The 20,061-nt window shown below is 54.2% G+C and overlaps 7 protein-coding genes across 7 annotated transcripts; 4 read left to right on the top strand and 3 right to left on the bottom strand.

The window, feature by feature from the left end:
• Window positions 1–172: 172 nt before the first annotated feature.
• Window positions 173–2,758, top strand: CLUP02_15397 (DNA mismatch repair protein MutL; the record flags this gene model as incomplete). Its single annotated transcript, XM_049294321.1, has 3 exons — window positions 173–517; window positions 573–752; window positions 806–2,758. Coding segments are annotated over 3 exons (2,478 nt in total), but the record flags the coding sequence as incomplete, so codon positions are not given.
• A 636-nt stretch (window positions 2,759–3,394) lies between these two features.
• Window positions 3,395–6,233, bottom strand: CLUP02_15396 (uncharacterized protein; the record flags this gene model as incomplete). Its single annotated transcript, XM_049294320.1, has 5 exons — window positions 3,395–3,640; window positions 3,705–3,763; window positions 3,869–3,976; window positions 4,041–5,917; window positions 6,046–6,233. 5 exons carry the CDS (start codon window positions 6,231–6,233, stop codon window positions 3,395–3,397), a joined length of 2,478 nt encoding a protein of 825 aa, XP_049151466.1.
• A 168-nt stretch (window positions 6,234–6,401) lies between these two features.
• CLUP02_15395 (uncharacterized protein) lies at window positions 6,402–9,136 on the top strand (the record flags this gene model as incomplete). Its single annotated transcript, XM_049294319.1, has 8 exons — window positions 6,402–7,039; window positions 7,100–7,387; window positions 7,453–7,496; window positions 8,165–8,285; window positions 8,395–8,504; window positions 8,588–8,767; window positions 8,842–8,903; window positions 8,981–9,136. 8 exons carry the CDS (start codon window positions 6,402–6,404, stop codon window positions 9,134–9,136), a joined length of 1,599 nt encoding a protein of 532 aa, XP_049151465.1.
• A 220-nt stretch (window positions 9,137–9,356) lies between these two features.
• Window positions 9,357–11,448, bottom strand: CLUP02_15394 (uncharacterized protein; the record flags this gene model as incomplete). The annotated part of the gene is made up of 2 exons (XM_049294318.1): window positions 9,357–10,126; window positions 10,179–11,448. 2 exons carry the CDS (start codon window positions 11,446–11,448, stop codon window positions 9,357–9,359), a joined length of 2,040 nt encoding a protein of 679 aa, XP_049151464.1.
• A 1,958-nt stretch (window positions 11,449–13,406) lies between these two features.
• On the top strand, window positions 13,407–15,539 carry CLUP02_15393 (uncharacterized protein; the record flags this gene model as incomplete). Its single annotated transcript, XM_049294317.1, has 2 exons — window positions 13,407–13,802; window positions 13,899–15,539. 2 exons carry the CDS (start codon window positions 13,407–13,409, stop codon window positions 15,537–15,539), a joined length of 2,037 nt encoding a protein of 678 aa, XP_049151463.1.
• Window positions 15,540–15,708: 169 nt separating this feature from the next.
• CLUP02_15392 (DnaJ domain-containing protein) lies at window positions 15,709–16,742 on the bottom strand (the record flags this gene model as incomplete). Its single annotated transcript, XM_049294316.1, has 4 exons — window positions 15,709–15,781; window positions 15,832–15,892; window positions 16,022–16,586; window positions 16,668–16,742. The coding sequence occupies 4 exons, from the start codon at window positions 16,740–16,742 to the stop codon at window positions 15,709–15,711; spliced, it is 774 nt and encodes a 257-aa protein (XP_049151462.1).
• Window positions 16,743–17,128: 386 nt separating this feature from the next.
• On the top strand, window positions 17,129–19,895 carry CLUP02_15391 (DEAD/DEAH box helicase; the record flags this gene model as incomplete). Its single annotated transcript, XM_049294315.1, has 2 exons — window positions 17,129–17,393; window positions 17,464–19,895. The coding sequence occupies 2 exons, from the start codon at window positions 17,129–17,131 to the stop codon at window positions 19,893–19,895; spliced, it is 2,697 nt and encodes an 898-aa protein (XP_049151461.1).
• Window positions 19,896–20,061: the final 166 nt, after the last annotated feature.

Genomic DNA, 20,061 nt, shown 5'->3' with positions numbered 1-20,061 from the left:
TGGGTGTACTGCGTCGGCTCGCTCATTGCCTTGAGTTGTGGGATGTGGTGGGCAAGAACGGCGACTTCGATACGTACCCGGGTAGCTGAGGTGCCCGAGGAAGGTTCGTGGTTCCAAGGCAAGCACCTTCCATAAAGTGGTTTTGGCTGACTAAACAGCTGCTCACGTGAAGACGCGCCAAACTCTGGGAATCCGTGGCGGTAGTCGCGACTCCATCCTCGCCGGCAGCAGGCATTTTCTCCCCTCCATTCGACAACCTTGCCAGTTCGTACATACACACTATCTCCCAAGCCAACTGAATGAAGCTGTTGGCGAAGATGCACCGCTACTGAGCTGCCTGCCTGCCTCGCCTTACTGGTGTTGCACTGCCCCGCAACAGCTACTAGCAATATTGAGCCTTCTCGAACCTCAGACAGCAATGGCTGACCCCATGGAAGTCGATTCCGCTCCTTCTGCTGGCACGAAGCGGAAGGCGGAGGATGACCTGGGAGACTCTCAAGGGCCCCGTCGCATTCGCGTGAGTTGCATTTGCCGCTTACTCGGCGTGCTACACTTCTGACAGGCATATGCAGGCCCTCGATCAGAATGTAGTCAATAAAATCGCCGCTGGAGAGATCATTGTTGCCCCTGTCAATGCCCTGAAAGAATTGATCGAGAACTCCGTTGACGCAGGTGCCACCGCTCTCGAAGTACTGGTCAAGGAGGGTGGCCTCAAACTCCTGCAAATCACCGACAATGGATGCGGCATTCAGGTATGACATGACATGCGTCCTCTTCGTAGATCTACCTATCCGTTCTGACTCAGCTCAAGAGAGAAGACATGGAGATTCTCTGTGAGCGTCATACGACCTCCAAGATCACCGCCTTCGAGGACCTCACCTCCATTGCCACGTATGGCTTCAGGGGCGAAGCCCTAGCAAGTATCAGTCACATCGCCCATCTTTCCGTGACTACCAAGACCAAAGACTCGAATTGCGCATGGCGTGCCACATACCTCGATGGCAAGCTGGCTCCGGCAAAGCCCGGTCAGTCGGCCGAGCCCAAGCCCACTGCTGGCCGCCAGGGTACGCAGATCAGCGTCGAAGACATGTTCTATAACATACCGACACGTCGAAGAGCATTCAGATCGCCTGCTGAGGAGTACAATAAGATCATCGACATTGTTGGACGTTACGCCATCCACTGTAAGGGAGTGGGCTTCTCCTGCAAGAAGCACGGCGAATCGGGTACCAGTGTATCCATCCAAGCCACAGCAAGCGAAATCGACCGAATACGGCAGATATACGGCTCAAGTGTCGCCAACGAGTTAATGCAGTTCTCAACCTCAGAAGACCGTTGGGGCTTCAAGGCTACTGGATGGGCCACGAACGCCAACTACAACATAAAAAAGACTACCTTTCTCCTATTCATCAATCACCGTTGTGTAGAGTCAACCACCATAAGAAAGGCACTTGAGCAGCTGTACGCCTCATTCTTACCCAAGGGCGGTCGGCCATTCATCTACCTCAGCCTCGAGATCGACCCTGCCCGAGTCGACGTCAACGTCCATCCCACGAAGCAAGAAGTGCATTTCCTGAACGAAGATGACGTCATCCAGTCAATATGCGAGCACATACGCTCTAAGCTGGCAGAGGTGGACACAAGTCGCACATTCATGACACAGAGCTTGCTCCCGGGGGGGCAGATGATGGAGATATCCCCTCAGGCCGAAAGCGAGGGAACCCCAGCGACGCCCGCAAGAGAAACCCCAGGCTCGAAAAGACCACGGAGGAACTCTAACAACCTCGTCCGTACCGATACGAGCTTGCGGAAAATCACCAGCATGCTGCCCTCAGCCACAGCTGCTACGCCCTCCAAGGCATCCCCCGGGCTTGCTGCGGCCGCAGCCGGGGCGGCTGACGAAAATGCCTTGTCTGCCTCGGAGCATATTCAGTACGAAACGGTCGATAGGCCCTTCGCACCAATGAGGCTTACTAGCGTCAAGGAGCTCCGGGCCGAGGTAAGGGAAGACATGCACAATGACCTCACAGAAATCTTTGCGAATCACACATTTGTCGGCGTCGTCGACGAACGCCGTCGATTGGCCGCTATTCAGGGCGGTGTCAAGATGTATCTTATTGACTACGGTCGGACCTGTTACGAGTACTGCTATCAAGTCGGGCTGACGGATTTTGGCAACTTTGGCACCATCCGCTTCACGCCGCCCCTGGACCTGCGAGAGATCCTCCGCATCGGCGCTGAGGTAGAGAAGGCGAATATCGAGTCTCCCGAGGAGGACTTTGAGATTGAGGACGTTGTCGAGAAGGTAGCAGCCCAGCTCATCGAGCGGCGTGAGATGCTTACCGAGTACTTCTCCCTCGAAGTCTCCCCTGCGGGCGAGCTGCTCACCATCCCCCTCCTGATCAAGGGCTACACGCCCGCCATAGTCAAGTTGCCTTGTTTCCTGCTGCGTCTCGGACCCTGTGTTAACTGGGAGGATGAGAAGCTGTGTTTTGATTCCTTCTTGAAGGAGTTGGCGTCTTTCTATGTGCCTGAGCAGTTGCCGCCAACGGTTGGCGGGGAGGGTGGTGAGAACGAGGAGGAGGCCAAGGTCGATGATCAGCTTGCGGAACGGCGGAGAAATGTGCGTTTCGCGATTGAGCATGTGTTCTTCCCTGCCTTCAAGGCGAGGTTGGTTGCGACTACGTCGTTGATGAAGGCTGCTGTGTTGGAGGTTGCTGATTTGAAGGGCTTGTACCGGGTCTTTGAGAGATGTTAGAGACGAGTATTCTACAATATACAACCATTCTTGCCGCTTCAACTTTGACTTTGAATGCCTCCGGAAGAGCTCCCCTGTGTCCCATAATGCAATTCTGGTTTTGCGGTTCCATCTAGTCGGTAGACGGCGTATAGCTCACGGAGCCCCCAAATATTGCACCGACCTGGGGCTTAATGGGCAAATTGTCGCCTTACGGCGTACGGCTTATAGTGTGTGGAGCGTCGTATAGAAGTTGGCGTTCCTTGGATGCATTGTTGCTCGATTCAAAATTGACGAGAAGTGAAAAGGAGTCAACACAGGAGACAAAGTATCGCGAAAAGGTTTGTTGATTAGGGCTGGCGGTCAGATGGGGAGTATACACCCATTTTCAGTTTCGGTGGAATAGACACCCATTTAAATTGCTAAGGTAAACGCTTAACTACCTATACGCTGGTACGCAGAAAAGAGACGAAACTGCTCTTCTCTCTGGAGTGGAAGCTCTCGAGTCCACCGTTTGGGTATGTATCTTTTCGCCAAGCCAGATTTTGTACCACAACCACAACAGAAGAAAAGTCGAGAGAGCAATCCGCACCTTTAAACCAAAATGGACCCAACTTAACCACTCGATGATAAAAATAAAAATAAAAAGGAAAGACACTAAACACCGCCTAGGCTTTCCACATGGACAGTTGTCGTCACAGTCGCTTCGGGATTCCACTTGAAGTTTGTTGTCTCCATTCTGTAGCTCAACACGCTCTTTTCGGAGCGAAACTTGAGACAGCTGGGTTTCGATTCGTTGGCTATTATCGAGTATGACATCCAATTCGCTGTTTTGAGATACGCCTGCGACATCTCGGGCCCTTGAATTCTCTGGAGGTCGTTCATAAGTAGTAGTCCTCTGATCTGATATTGTTGGTGCGGTATATGACAGTCGAAGTTTTGGTAAGATTCCAGGTTCGACGGTCACTGGGAAGCGGTTGACACGAAACATAATGCCGCCTATCGAAAAAGGGTCTTTCGTTTTCGCTGGCGACATCAGTGACCTAATAGTGTCGTTCGTTGATGCCATCGGTAATCTAATAGCACCTGCCGATAGACTTCTCTTTTTCTCAATCGCTTTTCTCAACTGACCGAATGAGACCATGTAAGCCGCGCAGTTCGAGCGTGCTACGATCATGCCAAGGAGGCTGCAGTCACTCTCTCGAACAACCCAAGATCCGGAATCACCTGCTTGAAGATCTGAATTTGTCAGAAAAGCTCGTGTAAGATAATCAAGTTTATCAAGATTGAACATGTTGCGTACCGCCTTGAACAAGCCTTATATTCCATAGTTCTTGGGGCCGGCTCGTTTCCGCCAGCATGTAAGACGGACTCGAGGACAGCAAACCAGACATCGTGCCACTGACGCCTGAGATGATCAAAACAGGCCAGGGTAGGCTGTTGTCGAAGCTCATCGAGTCAAAGTCAAGAAATCTGCTAATTTGTCGGTTCCTGCCCTCTTCCTTCGATGATGAGAAACTAGGATATGGCACTATATTTGGTAGACAGTGTTCTGGTCTAACGGATAGAAGGGCCCAATCATCCCAGGTTTCTTCCAGATCTGGTGTTAGCGCACATCCATAGCTCAAGCCTTCCAAGGGAGCTGGCTGCAGTTTCTCAGTGATTGAGGCATCGAGTACTTCGCCATCTTCATGGAGCGAAGGTGCGACAGACAGCGACCTCATATACGGAGAAGATGTGGGTTGCAGTGACTCTTGACCTCCGAGAGTTTCGCTGTCGAATGCCGTGATGAGGTCTGCGAGGGACGGGTCATCCTCATCCTCAGTCGTGATCTCCTTATCGACACGATGGCTTGTCGTAAGTGCGAAGGGTTGTCCATCGACCTCAATGATACCGCCTATAGTAGACTTTCTTTGAGACCTATCTATCTCGTCGAATGTCACTAGACTGCCACACATGGTCTGAATGCTCGAAGACTTGATGTTGTGCGAAGCCGGGCCAGCTGAGCGGATGATCTGGCTGTTCTGATAGCAGAGTTTCAAGGGGCTATAGAGATGCCTATTGCCAGATCTGGACATAAGTGTGTCGAATGCTTGGATTTCATTCACATTCCTGAGACCGGAAATGCAAATGCGTGTGTCGGGGGTAGATTTTGAGTGTAGGTGTGTGCCAAAAAGACCTATACTCGGCTTAACAGATACCAAGCTTAGGCTAATGAGGGGGAATTGATGTCTTGAATAAGAGTAAAAGGCACTTTTGAAGCGCATCAACCCTGAATCCAAATTGTGCAAAACCAGTTGATCTTCGATCGTAAAAGGGACGTTGGGGTTGGCCCAGACAGTGTCGGTGGTAGACAACCCGTACCCACGACGGCAAAGAAGGACTTCAAAGAAACCTTGATTGTGGTACACGTAGGGGCTCTCACGAGTATCGACGTCTTTGGGCGTACATGGTTGTTGCTTATTATCGTGGCTCATCTGTTGCTCCTGAATATCTTGAGGCCGGCTCTGTGTACAATATATGCCGACACCGAGCTGCACTGAATTGTGAATTTGTTCGGTGTTTCCTTCGGACTTTGCAGAATCTGCTGGCTCGTTTTGCATCTCTTTATGAGAGGTGGCTGGCATGTGCAGACTCTCTGTGGTAGCTGGCCCAATGTTGCTTCTGTCGACGTCAACAGCTGCAGGAGAATCCGACCTCTTATTGGGCGCTTCCGCTGAAAGTCCCGCATTATACTTCGACTCATTAACGGCGATTGATATTGGAAAGTCGTCCAAGACGGGGTGGACAACGTGTAATCCCTGCTTGTTGCAGTCGTACATAGCCAAGACAAGGCTAAACACAATCCAACAAGCAGCAAATGCGACTGCAACTAGTAGCCGACCGCGGTCAAAATAACTAAGACCCTGCATTTTGGTGCCATTGATAGTCGAGGCAAGCTCGAAAACGGTCCAGGTAGTCATTGCGATCGCGATCAGTACCAAGATGCGGTTGCTGTGGTTATGGATTCTCATAGGAGATTCTAACAACGCCCAATATGTCTTGAGTGATTTAATGCCCCAAGCGATCTTTGGAACGCGCCATTTGACTCTCAAATAGTCAAGAAGGGGGTATCGAGCACCGGCGGATTCGAGATAGGTTGACGAAGAATTCGTTAGAGCGCTCATCTCGGTCGAGTGGCTATGTGCTCACGAGTGTTGAGCGTACGACATGGGAGCCTGAGTAAGTATGAGATTGCGAAAACAAACATAACTCGAACCTGCTAGGGTCTGCGTGTCGCTTTATTCCCCCAATTTAGTGAGGCGGACTTGACCTCATAATCCATGATGAGGCGACTTTTCCTGCTGCATGTGCTCCTTCGATGCAGGACTAACGGTAAAGGAAGCAGTGGGTGTGCCGGCTTCTTGCCAATGAAGTCCGCCAACGTGGTCATCTCAAGAACGCGAGAACGCCCAACCAGGCTCGTGTAACCAACACAGCCCAATGGCGTGTTCATCTCAAGACCGCCTGATCAGCCAGTCGCCTTACCTGGGGTTTCTTACCACCAAAGCCTTAGCAGTCATTCCACAATGAAATAGCACCTGAAGTCTCCGGGTTTTTGTCAATTCTGTCGAAAGTTAACCCCACTCTATCGTTTAGAAATCGGCTCCTCAGATATTTTGCGATGTGTGCCTCTTCAGTCTTACCTACTGATCATACCATTGCGGACTTCATTTGGGAGAACAGCAACGGAGAAGCCGCTTCATCGCAACGTTTGCAAAGTGTTCGGCTTTCAGAGTATTATGCGGAGAGAGTTTCGACGAACAGGCTCAGTCACAGCAAAGCTGACATACAGAAGGCAATCGTGCAGCTCAAATTGAATCCTTCAGCATCGAAAGACTCGATTCGATCAGCAACCGACTGTGGAGGTACCGGCGCAGTTCTGGAACACGCTGTAAGGCTGATGTTCATGACTGCGTGTCACACTGAAGGCACCGCACTCGGAGGCTATAACATATATAAATGGACAGATAATGAGACACTAGTGGCCTTCTTTAAGCGTGTCTACCCACATCGGTCTGCTGGAGGGATACCCGAACAGTCTGTCAATATTAGGAATCTCAGTGCCCATATCCTGTCTAAGAACGCCAGAATTGAGATCGATGCAACTGACAATCTCTCGGATCACTTGTCTTTGATTCAGGGAGAAGGATTCAAAACCCTGTTGGTGTACCATCATCGAGAGTTTCTCGAACGTAGCCTGGATATTTTGAAGGCCGACCAGGAAGAGTTAAACCATTCTTTACCTGAAGCCATATCCATGTAAGACCTAGCCTTGAGAGCCTTATCGTAAGAATAAAAACTTACCAAGTAATGCCATAGTGGCTGTCTACCCCCGAAGCTTCTCGAGGATACACTCAGAACCCTCGATCTTCTATTCCCTCCCTTCGGTGACGGGCGATCCCGACGAATACTGAAGAAATGGGTCCAGCGGCAAGATCTCGATCCCGATCTCCTGAAGCCTTCCCGCCATTCTCTAGGGTCTCCAGCTGGTCAAGAACTTCCCGATGACCTTCGCGGCTTATACACGCAGCACCCGCACTGGGCCCCACAGCTGGTCCGTCTGCTGAGCGAGGTCGACCACCCGACGCCGACTACTAGATGGGAGCGGTACGCAGAACGGAGGAAATCGCCTCGACACATGTAAAATTGTGCTCTTGCCGCCCTGATTATAGCGGCTGTCTTCGGAATCCTGGCCACGGCGCTGGCGGCGGTCCAGGTCTGGATCTCGTACTGTGCATTGGCGGATGACCCGTCCAAGGCCTTATGCCGAAAGTAGAGAAGAACGCCGAGAAAGAGGGTTTGAAGACCCTGAGTATTCAGGACAGCAAGCGAGCAAAGTTCGAGAAGTCTGATTTGAAGGAGAAACCGGGTTTCTTGGCTTAATAGGTGCTTGATGACCAAGGAAACTTCGACTTGGCTTCTGTATTGTCACGCTTTGTGGTTACTATTTTTTTCGCAGTCCAAAGGGAAGAATCTGGAAGCGATTTCAAGATATTCGATCGCGGGTATCAACAATATCACGTTTACTTAGATATGAATGCCAGGGCGATTCAATCGAGGTCCTGACGGCGAGGTCGGCTAGAGTGTAAGTCGGGCGAGCCGAGGTGGAGCCCGATCGCCGATCGCCGTTGCCGTACAGTGTCCGCGCCGGCCCCAAATCCTTGGCAAGGCCCCTTAGTTCGTGAGAAATTACATAGTGCTCAAATGACACCACACATGGCGCTTGTGATCAAATCCGGTTGCCATTTCCAAAGCTGCCGTGTCCAGACTTCCAAGTTCCCGTCACTCAAATCCTCAAACTCACAGCTTCATTCACTTTCACATTCACGCGCAGGACCTTCAATTCGTTTTCGACTTAATCAATCCAATCTGAGCTCATTCAAGTGTCATCTTCCTTAATCATGGCTTCGCGACCTGACATGGACGACGAAGACCTAACCTTCCACTGCTGCGCGCCCCTCCGGCCCTCAGAGCTTTTGAGACCAATTGACGTCGGCGACCTTGGGTAAGTACGATACTCACTCACTCTCTCCTACTCACCTCTCAATCTCTGCTCAGGTTGATCTCACTTGTGAATTGATTCTTTGAAAGCTAACATACAATGTCACAACAAGCGGCTCAGGCCACGCAGGAAAATCAACATTCCTCGCCTGGCCCATCTTCGGCCCCCTCCTCTTCCAAAACGAAACAAGTGATGCGCGCGACCACTGCGCGAATGAGAGGAGTATGTCAAGATGCCTTATCACACCCCTCAATCTCATCACCCATCACTCATCGCTCATCACTCACTCACTCACAACATCACAGCATTCCTTAGCTACCTCCGCCTCTCAGTCTACATGTCCATCGTCGCCGTCGCCATCGTCCTCTCCTTCCACCTGAAGTCCGAACCCAGCCAGCTCGAGCTGCGCATGGCCAAACCCCTCGGCATCATCTTTTGGATCCTGGCCGTCGCGTGTCTGTGTCTCGGGATCGGTAACTACATAAGTGAGTCTTTCCTCCCCTACGGTGCAAGCCCCCCCCCCCAGAAGCGCAGAGTGGCTGATGTGGATGCATGTAAGAAACCGTCAACAAGTACAGTCGCAAAGCGGCCATCGTGCAAACCGGATGGAGGACGCAGCTCGTAAGTTCTCATTATCTCCCCGCCTCTTTCTCATGCCAAATTATGAGGCTGTTTTCATGCTGACTCAAATTCCCTAGGTGCTCGCCGTGGTAGCTCTCAGCATTGTGGGAACATGCGTCGTCTTACTCGTCATTACAAAGATTTCAGCAAACTCTCAAGAGGGACAGAATAACTCATCAACTAACGCAGAAGCAGCAGCAGCAGCCTTCGTCGCAGGACCAGTCTTGAAGTGAATATGCTGCAAACAAAAAAATCTCATTTCGCTTATTTGTATTCCACCTTTTTGTGCCTTTGTCTTCGTCGCGCCGTGTCAGTCCATGCTGATGTTCCATCCATCCCGTGGGTATATAAAAAGGGTCTATATAGTATACACTTGGCACAAGATTCTCTTAATCATCTTGACCGGCAGGCTGTCCCTCCTTGGGATTTGCTCCGCACTCACTTCATTCTCCATTAAGCCTTGAGTTTACCATCTGGTGTGCAAAATAGATCCCTCGCGGACCCATCCACGTGGTCCCGCTGAGACTCTTCTTTGCTGCAGCCACCGACTTGCTCGCGCCATGTGAACATGTACTCTATCGCCATTTGATAGATGTGCCTGAGGTTCGTTCCCTCGCCCTCCCAGCCGAGCAGTGGAAGATCATTGGCGGGCTTGAGACTACCATTATTCGGCAGCGTGTCCATCGTCTGGACCAGAGACCCGGAGCCAAACCTCGATTCCGAGAGACTCGCCGTCCTCTTACCCTCCCCACCTTCCTTCTCGTATTCCTCGGGAGCCTGGTAGAGCTCCTGGTGCACTGTCGCGATAGTGGCTGCCGTCTCCGCGCTGGGGTACAGCGTGAAGTAGCCCCTGAGCCGGGACAGGCGCAGCATATGTTCCAGCCAGGAGGGGTACATCTTGCTGACCTGCTTTTCGGCAATCAGCGCCGGCGATGACTCGGCACCCCGCGCGTGTTGTAGCGCGTCGACTTGCGATACGAGGCCGTGTAGCTCGATCCACCTGTCACCGAAGAAGAGAACGGCGTTGCTGTTGGGAGCTTGCCACAGGTAGGAAGTTCCGGGTTCGAGATCGCTTGCGCCTTCTGCCGTCGGCTCGATGAAGTCCTTCTTGCCGTTCAGGTACATGGAAGGCGTGGTCATGCTGATGCCGAGCAAACGTTGGTCCCATTTCTGGAGGGTGGTCAGGCGAGAGTAGCGGTACTCCAACACCGTATACTTCAGGTCTGGTAATCGTTAGTCAGATGTTCTAGTTTTTGTGACATGGAGTATGCCTACAATGGAAGAAACCAGGCGCAAGCTCCGCCTGTGGCGAAAGAACTAGAATATGAGAGTACTTTGGCGTTGTTGGCCAGAAAGACTCAAGGAATCGTATGGAGCTCTCCTCCTCCGTCATGCGCTGTCTCGGGATTCTATGCCTTAGGGAGAGCATCTGCACGCGCCCGGGGTTATGCACGTGTGGCGGCGGCCAGCGGAACGTCTCGAGGAACTTGGCCGTCGCAGGTTCAATGTCTTGCGGTAGCTCAATGGTGAGGTGAGGGATCGAGAAGGCAGTGAAATCGGCGTCATTGAGAGACTTGAGCAGCCGCAACAGGCTGCCTGACCCGCTCGCCGGGGCCTGGATCAGGATGTCGACGCTGACCTGGTTCCACGCAGCTAGGGAAGCGCTGTCAAGCTTCGACAACCATGAAAGATGTGTCCAGGCACCAGCGGGAAGCTCAATCAGCGGGGTCTTGAGCCTGCCCGTCTCGTCGCGCATTCCTTTCGTGAAGGGGACGTATTCGTCGTCGGAACCGTCAATGAGGATAGCTTGAGGATGCATGTATGTGCTTATGTGTCGCAGCGCGCGGACCGCGGATTGTTCGAGTCGAGCGTCGGTCGAGAGGGGGGAGAAGTCGGCTCGGGCATCGTGCCAGATGATGTAGCAGGTATCGTCCACGCCGTTGATCTTCTTCAGCTCGTCGAGGTTGATGTCGCTCCTGCTCATGACGGCAAAGTGTACGTAGCTTCTCAGCTCAGTGCCCATCTTACATGCGAACGGTAGCAAGCTCGATATGCTGCGCAAGTTGGAGGCGGCGAAGAGGACATTTTGGTTGATGGGCTGGCTGCCCTTGGTAGCAGCAATGGCGTGCAGCGAGTTGGCGAGCCGGTGGAACTTGACGGGGCCATTGTAGTCGTGTTCCGTGGCTGGCGGGATGGGTTGACCTTGAGCTAGCCGGCCGGGCTTTCGTGAGGAGGGATCGCGGGACGGAGAAGCGTCTTCGGGGTACGGGTAGATGTAGTTCGGGGGCCGTTGGCCGAAACCGAGGGAGAGGTCGCTCAAGAGGTACCAGAGGCCGGCGGCAATGACGAGGAGGTAGGCGATGCGTCGGAAGAGGCGGCGGGAGGGCATCTTGGCGGCGGGCTGCCATTGGGGGTTCCTGTTTCGAAGCAGCATGGGGTTCTTGATGGCGCTGCCGCCAGGGCGGTGATGGTCGTCGTCCTTCTTCCCCATCTCTTCATCGCTGAGGAAAACGAAGGAGCGTAATTGGCGCCATGGATCCGGCATGCTTCTCTATCTGGGAGGGACGGAGAGGTGCAGCAGCGATGGGCCTGAGGACAGTTTAAAGGAAGAAGAGGGGAAGAGAGAAAGTAAGAAGGGCAAGGGAGAGGTGGAAGCGAAGGTAAGACGAAGCGTGCGTGGATGGTACACGTTCACCGAAAAAAGGACTGAAAGTTGCAAGGGAAGGGGGAGCGGTGATCCGAGGGTTGGGCGTCTCACATCTTCCCGTCGAGGTGGTAGAGAAGCTGGCTGGGCTGCGTTATCCGTTGGAAAGCTCCAGATGCAAAGTTGAAGGATAACTGACGCAGGAGTAGGAGGAGGGCGAGTAAGGTCGAGGCTAAAGCTGAGCAGCAGCGAGCGTACAGGACAGCACAGCAGTTGAAACAGACGCAGTTGCTGAAGCGGGCCAGCGGGACGGGATCAGATGGGACTGGCCGGGATGGGACGAGAGATGCCGTGAGATGCGATGCGCAAGGTAGTCGTTCGTACTCCGTACACGAAAGGTAAGAAAGTCGGCGCAAGTGTGGGAAACAACAAGTGGTCCCCTTTTCCCATGCGGTTCCCCTTCGTTTTCCTCCCCTGTTGGAACGTTGCCGGCAATTGATCACCTAGATGGGCCAGACCTTGACGAGAGATTTGAGATCCCAGGGTTGTCTGCTCCAGCTGGGCTGTGCAGCGTGGTGCAATGTCACAGACGCGAGCTTTGGTGGGTACTGGGTGGTGGATCTGTGGAGCTGGTCCGGACGTGGCCCGGAGGAAGATGCGCGTGGTGGGGGTGGACGGACGATCTCGAAGCTTTTGCTCTTGCTCTTGCTTTTTGCTTTGGATGGTATGCTAGTGAACCGTGATAGGTCAAGGTTGACGTGGACTCGAGGATTTGAGAGGTGGTGGTCACGGTCGTACGTGCGTGTGTGCGAGAGAGACCGAGCGAGAGCCAGCGGGGATCCGAAGACTGTACAGACTACGGAGTATTCGTATCTGTACGTACATAGTGCCGATAATGACAGCTGCACGAAAAGGGATCGAGGGAGAGACACAAAGATAAAAAAGCAAAAAGTGGCATTAAGTGAGGTCCGTTAAGGGGACCGTTGAAAAAAAGGTGTTTAAAGTGTCCGGCTCGGCGTCCGTCTGGTGGTGTCCCAAGCAAGGAATGGGCGTGTGACACGGTGACAGCAATGTCATCCATCATTCTAAGTACGTACTTGCGGCAGTACGTATGCTACGTACCTGGGTTGAGTTCCATCAAACGCGACTGCCAAATGCCTAACTTGACAGCTAAGAGGTGTTCAACGTCAATTGAGCCTGTCTCTCCCGATGTCTCACAAGGTTGGGGAACGCAATGTACTGTTCCTGACCTTAGCGTGGCGCCCCTACGCGGTAGGCGGGGAAAGGTACCTTACAGGCTCCCGTCAGCCCAGGTATCCCGTCCCTTGAACACTGAAGCTTGAACTTTCCGGCCCGGAAAACAAGCCTGGACTCTCTCCCTTGATCGGGCATCCGAGCCATGTATCTGCCCGCGTCTGCCTATGTATAGCACACTAAATATGCCATCCCTGCTGTACTCTTTATCCCATGGGCCGTTATTCCACGTTGTGTTCCACAGTCAACGTGAGGAAAAATGAGTACGTACTGATAGATCTGGTCGATGGATTGGACCAATTGGTGAGACGACTGGTGATTGGCGAATGGAGATCGGTGGTACGGGATGCCGGGCGGGAACACGAGCCACACTGTGGCTGCCCATAGCAACACCTTTTTTTGAATTTTTTTCTGTTCGTCAGTCTATTTTTTCGGGAAGTGAAGTAGGTATTGGGAACTTTTTTGATAGGGTCGGTCACGAATATTGGTCCAAACCCCGAATAAGAAGCCATCTCCAAAACTCACAGTATCTCATCCTCACTCTCTTCACATCCACGACACACTACATAAGATCTCACACATATACCCAATCATACTCATACAAAATGGGAAAGTCAAGACGAAACAGAGGCGGCCCAAGCCATCGCAAGGACCCCATCGCCAAAACCGTCAAGCCCCCATCCGACCCCGAACTCGCCGCCCTCAGGGAAAAGTCCATCCTGCCCGTCATCAAGGACCTGCAGAGCGCCGACCCCAAGTCGCGCACCGCCGCCGCCGAGGCCGTCTCCAACCTCGTCTCCAACGAAAAGTGCCGGAAGCTGCTGTTGCGTGAGCAGATTGTCCACATCGTCCTGAACGAGACCCTCACCGACGCCAGCCTCGACAGCCGCGCCGCCGGTTGGGACATTTTGAGGGTTCTCGCCGAGGAGGAGGAGGCCGACTTTTGCATTCACCTGTACCGTCAAGATGTGCTGAGCGCCATTGGTTTTGCTTCTCAGACTGTAAGTCAAGTTGTCACTCATTTCAAACTCACTAACAAGAACCCGTGCATGTGAGTGAGTGTTAGTATCTACCGTGCGCTAACATGACAAACCCAGGTTCTCCAAAACCTTGCCAAGGGCTCATCTCTGAGCAAGGGCGAGACAAAGGTCACCTGGACCATCACCGAGTCCGTCATTGGCCTTTTGTCCGCTCTCGCCGAGGCCCAGGATGAGGTCCTCGAAGCCATTGTGGGCATCGAGGGTATCAAGCACTTGCTCTTCACCGTCATCGCTCACCCCGACACACCGTCAAGCATCTGCCTCGACGCTCTCTCTGCCCTCCTGACTCTTTCCGAAGACAACCAGCGTCTGGCGCAGGATGTCGTCGCCGACGAGAGCCCCAAGCCGCTCACGGCCTTGACTAAGCTGCAAGAGGTCGCTGGCGCAAAGGGCGTTCTGGCTTGCGGTATTCTGCACAACATCTTCACCACCTTGCATTGGTTCGACAGCACGCCGGGCCCCAAGGACCTATCTGACGCCTCACTCATCCCGACTCTGTCATCGGCACTCAAGAACACCGCGCCGGAAACTGATTTGCCACCCAGGAGCCAATGGTCCAACCCGACCGAGGTTCTTCAGCTTGCCCTGGAGATCCTGGCCGACGTTGGAACCACGCTGCAGCAGTCCCTCCAGGGAGGCGACAGCAAGAAGGCCAAGAAGGAGGAATGGAACGGAATCGAAGACGACGACACCGCCATGGACGAGGACGTCAAGGAGGACAACGGCTCCGGCGATGAAGACATTGGCGAGGGTGAGGACGACGAGAATGACGACGACTCCATGGACGAAGACGAGATGCAGGCCGACATGGACCTCGTCACCGGCGCCGACGACGACGTTGACGAGGAGGCGACCATGGACGACCTGCCCACTCTGCGCGAGCTTGTACAACAGGCCATCCCGCAGCTCATCACCCTCGCGACCCCGTCATCATCACAAGCAGAGGGCGACGACGTCCGGGTACAAGCCCACGCCCTGGCCGCCCTCAGCAACATCGCCTGGTCCATCTCCGTCTTTGACTTCTCCGACGACCACAACGCCGGTATCCTCAAGGCCTGGGCCCCGTCCGGCAAGGCCGTCTGGGGCCAAGTCATCGCCCCGATCCTGGCCGCCAACACCGCCGACGTCGAGCTCGCCACAAAGGTCACCAGCCTCGCGTGGGCTGTGTCCCGCAGCCTGCCCCGCCGCCTACCCCTCGGCGGCGACGAGCACACAAAGTTCATGGCGCTGTACCACGCGACCAAGAACCTGCCCTCAAAACAGGCGGCCGAGACGACGGCGGCCAACGGAGACAAGGCAAAGGACGAGGAGCCCGAAGACCCCTTCCAGGGTCTCGGCGTAAAGTGCATCGGCGTCCTGGGCCAGCTGGCGCGGGACCCGGCGCCCCTTGCGCTCAACAGGGAGATTGGCGTGTTCCTGATCACGGTGGTGACTGCCCTGCCAGAGACCCCGGCGGCCGACGCCGTCGAGGCCCTGAACCAGTTGTTTGACATTTACGGAGACGAGGACATGCCGTGCGACAAGGAGGTGTTCTGGAAGGACAACTTTATTCAGCACCTCGAGACGGTTCAGCCCAAGGTCAAGGCCTTGGTCAAGACGATTGATAAGAGGACTCTTCCTGAGCTGCGCACGCGTACTGAGGAGGCTGTGTTGAACCTGGGACGGTTCATTCAGTACAAGAAGAAGAACAAGGCATGAGGGGGAATCCGGAGGTTGGGTACCGGAATCTCGAAGGAGCAGGGCGGACAACTCCTGGGATTTTAACATATCACGAAGCTTTCAAGCAGAGGTGTCAAAAGTACATGTTTTTGAAATCATGAAGCAAATCATAGCCACGATACAACGAACGGGAGGGAAAGGTGCTTACCTAGTAGACGAAAATGACCCCCGAGAGGGGATAAGGGGAACGTTTGGGGGAAGGAGACACGAGCATTGCAATTCTGAAATGGTTAGGGACATAACCGCGGTGGTCAATAAACAACGAACTCACTGATTTGCTGATAAAACCATGCTGTACACATGCTTTGTGCCCGAAAATCCGTAGTCGAGACCTGTCGAACTGTAGTGAAGAACGATCCCCTTAAAACACCAGCCCCCTTTCCGCCTGTAATAAGAAACCAATGCAAACCCATAGTAGGGCCCAAACCCCTTCCCCTTTCGTGGTGATGCCAGACTTCAACCAATAGGCTTCATCTTCTTCTTCTTCTTCCCGTCGCCCGACTTTCCCTTTTGGAAATCCCGCCAGCTGCTGATGCGCTGGTCCCGCGTCGCCTCCCAGTCCTGGTCGTGCTGCCTCTTTCGCTTCCGCTGCTCAATCTCCTCCTCCTCCTTCTTCTGCTCGCGGCCCTCCTCCTGCATTTGCGCCTTCATCTGCCGCCGCCGGCGGTGCTCGTTATCGATGAGCACCTCGCGCGCCTTGTTGCGCCACTTTTTCGCAAAGTCGTCCGTCTTGAGCTCGGGGCTGTCGACGGTCCACTTGTTCTCGCGGATGAGGAGCATGCGGGCGTCGGCAATGGCCTCGTCGAGGCGCTCGCGGTGCTTCTCGTCCATGAGCTCTGTTTGCGCCTTTTTCAGGCGGTCAAAGGCGTCGGGCGCGAGCGGGTTCTTGGTCTTGTCTGGATGGATGAGGAGGGACTTTTTGCGGTAGCAGATTTTGATGTCGGATTCGGGGACGCCTGGTTGTAGGTCGAGGACGGCGTAGGCGTCTAGCCTAAAGGCTTTTAGGATTCTGTCGATTTCTGCATCCTATAAAACGGGAGAAGGGGAAGACTGTTAGCGTTTGGCTTTGGAAGGTGTGCACCGTGGTTTGTCTGGCGGTCGCATTACCTTGTCGAACTCCTTTGCCTCGATCTCGAGCGCGTCGAGTGCAGCCTTCTCTTCTTTGACGTCTTCGCTCGCCATGATGATGACCGAGTGTCTGTTGAGAAAGATTCGAAATTGACAACTGTACCTCGGCAGACTGGCAAGGAGAACTGTAGATGTAAGGTAGTTGAAGGTTGATAGTCGCGTGCGGTTGGTGAGCACGAGACGAGGCTCAGTGACAGCCACTTGGACCCGCTAAAGACCCTTGCCGACGAACGCTTGCCCCACGACGCTAAGATAAGACCATCCGATAAGAAATTTCTCGTCCCGCCCAAGCCCAAATTTTCGAAAAGACGCCGCCCAGCTCTTGGATACTCTGCCGTTTCGCAAAACCCGCGCCTTGGGAAAATCAACTTTTTCGACGGGCCCAAACCTACGACCGCAAAATCCGGGGCCTCGCCAGAAAACCCACAAAGAGCTCCAAGATGCCTCGTCGCGCCGCATCTCCCACTCCCTCCGACGGAGAGGTCGACATCGCCGATCACTTGTTCGACAATGGCAGCGACGCGGGTCAGGATGTGGGAGACATTGACTTTGACATGGACGGGATCCTGAACGGCCACGAAGAGGGGCAGGAGGATGAGGATGGCGACGAAGCTTTCATTGCGCTGAAGCAGGCTGCTTCGTTCCGCAAGTCGTCCAACATCAAGGGAAAGTCGGTAAAGAGAGGTGGTGGTTTCCAGGCCATGGGTAAGTTGCCGAACCCCTCCTACACGACCTTGGTCCTTTCGCTGGAGATGCTAATCTTTGTGGCACGCAGGTCTGAATGCCGGTCTCCTGCGCGCGATTACGAAGAAGGGATTCTCCGTCCCCACGCCGATTCAGCGAAAGACGATCCCTCTGATCTTGGACCGCAAGGATGTCGTGGGCATGGCGAGAACCGGTTCCGGAAAGACTGCGGCTTTCGTGATTCCCATGATCGAGCGCCTGCGCGCCCACAGCGCCAAGGTCGGCACGCGCGCGCTCATCATGTCACCCTCTCGTGAACTTGCGCTCCAGACGCTCAAGGTCGTCAAGGAGTTCAGCAAGGGGACCGACCTGAAGTGCATCCTACTCGTTGGTGGTGACAGCATGGAGGACCAGTTCAGCATGATGTCGTCGAATCCGGATATCGTCATCGCCACCCCCGGTCGTTTCCTCCATCTCAAGGTCGAAATGGGTCTGGACCTGTCGTCCATCAAGTACGTCGTCTTCGACGAGGCCGATCGTCTTTTCGAAATGGGTTTCGCTGCCCAGCTTACCGAGATTCTCCACGCCCTACCGTTGTCGAGACAGAGTCTACTGTTCTCCGCCACACTGCCAGCATCCTTAGTTGAGTTTGCGCGGGCCGGTCTGCAAGACCCGAGCCTGGTGAGATTGGACGCCGAGACCAAGGTTTCCCCTGATCTCGAGAGTGCCTTCTTCTCCGTCAAGGGAGCCGAAAAGGAGGCTTCCCTGTTGCATATTCTCAACGACCTCATCAAGATGCCACAAGGCACACCAGACGGTGTTCCCCTGGATGTTGTACCATCAAAGAAGCGAAAGCGTGAGGGTGGCGGCACCGGCAAACCCACGGAACACTCAACTATTATTTTCGCAGCAACAAAGCATCACGTTGAATATCTGGCGCAGCTTCTCACAAAGGCCGGTTACGCAGTCTCTCACGTCTACGGTTCACTGGACCAGGAAGCGCGTCGCATCAACACCGAGAACTTCCGAAACGGCAGAGCAAACATTTTGGTGGTGACGGATGTCGCCGCCAGAGGTATCGATATCCCCGTTCTCGCAAACGTCATCAACTACGATTTCCCTCCGCAACCCAAGGTCTTTGTCCATCGTGTCGGACGTACGGCCCGTGCCGGTCAAAGAGGTTGGGCATACAGTATCGTGCGCGAACTGGACACACCTTATCTGCTGGATCTCCAGCTGTTCCTCGGCCGCAGGCTGGTTGCAGGCCACGAGACCGAAAACCCATCGTACGCCGAAGACGTCGTTGTGGGTGGTTTGAAGAGAGACAGAATCGAGATCAACATGGAGTGGATGGACAAGGTTCTGAAAGAGGAGGGCGACCTGGAGGCGCTGCGTAGAGTTTCGACAAAAGCTGAGAAGCTGTACCTGAAGACTAGGCATTCCGCTTCAAGCCAGAGCGCAAAACGAGCCAGAGAGCTTGTGGGTACAAAGGGATGGCACGAACTTCATCCTCTGTTTGGTAAAGACGCCAGCGCTGTGGAACAAGCCCGCAACGACATGATGGCCAAGATCAGTGGCTTCAGGCCTGCTGAGACCATTTTCGAGATTGGAAAGGGAGGCAAGGGGTCGAGCAGTGAGGCGGTCGAAGTCATGAAGCAGCTAAGGAAACGTATCACACCACACCGCGGCAACAAGAAGGAGGAGCTAGACTCAGACGACGACATGGATGGTCTGAACGGTGCCGAGGACGACTCAAATGACGGACTCGATGGGGAAGTGGACGACGGCGCCGCAGAAGCCTACAACTCTGACGATTCCGACGACAACGACGGTCTCGAGGTTACAATCACCAACACAGGCGAGAAGGAGAAGAAGAAGAAGCCGGATTCCTGGCGCGACTCGGACGTTTTCATGTCCTACACCCCGAGAACGATCAACGCAGCCGAGGAGCGTGGGTACGGTGTCACATCGGGCGCGCAGACGTCGAGTTTCGTGCAGGCGGCGCGCGACGTGCAAATGGACCTCACAAACGACGAGACGGCCAAGGGCTTCGGCGAGCCGACGCGGGCGGCGGGCATGCGCTGGGACAAGAAGCAGAACAAGTACGTGGCGCGGGCCAACGACGAGGACGGCTCCAAGGGATCCAAGTTCGTGCGCGGCGAGAGCGGCGTCAAGATCGCGGCCAGCTTCCAGAGCGGGCGGTTCGACCGCTGGCGCAAGGCCAACCGGCTGGGGCGCATCCAGGTGGGCGGCATGGAGAAGGGCAACCTGCCGGACCTGCCGTCCGGTCGGCAGTACAAGCACAAGCAGGAGAAGGCGCCGAAGCAGGCCGACAAGTTCCGGGACGACTACGAGGTGCGAAAGAAGAGGATCGCCGAGGCCAAGGAGAAGCGCATCGGCCAGTACAAGGACGGTGCGGGCAGTCGCAAGGAGATCAAGGGTGTCGAGGACATCAGGAAGGCGAGATGGGAGAAGCAGAAGCGCATGGAGAAGAACGCGAGACCGCAGCGCAACAGGAAGTAGAGGGCGCCCGGTTCCGTGTGGGGATTTACACCATTTGTCAAAATATATCAAGGAAGAGAAAAGCGTTTTGTTCAAAACTTGTGCGGTATTTTCTGTGCTCGTCCAGGCTACCGAAGAATTCTTGTCATCATGTCAATGGACCAACACATTGGAGATAACTGATGAG

Source organism: Colletotrichum lupini, chromosome 8 (genome assembly GCF_023278565.1).
Source record: "Colletotrichum lupini chromosome 8, complete sequence".
NCBI lineage: Eukaryota > Fungi > Ascomycota > Sordariomycetes > Glomerellales > Glomerellaceae > Colletotrichum > Colletotrichum lupini.
The sequence above is the reverse complement of the archived record's forward strand: the minus strand, read 5'-3'. Positions and strand labels throughout refer to the sequence as shown.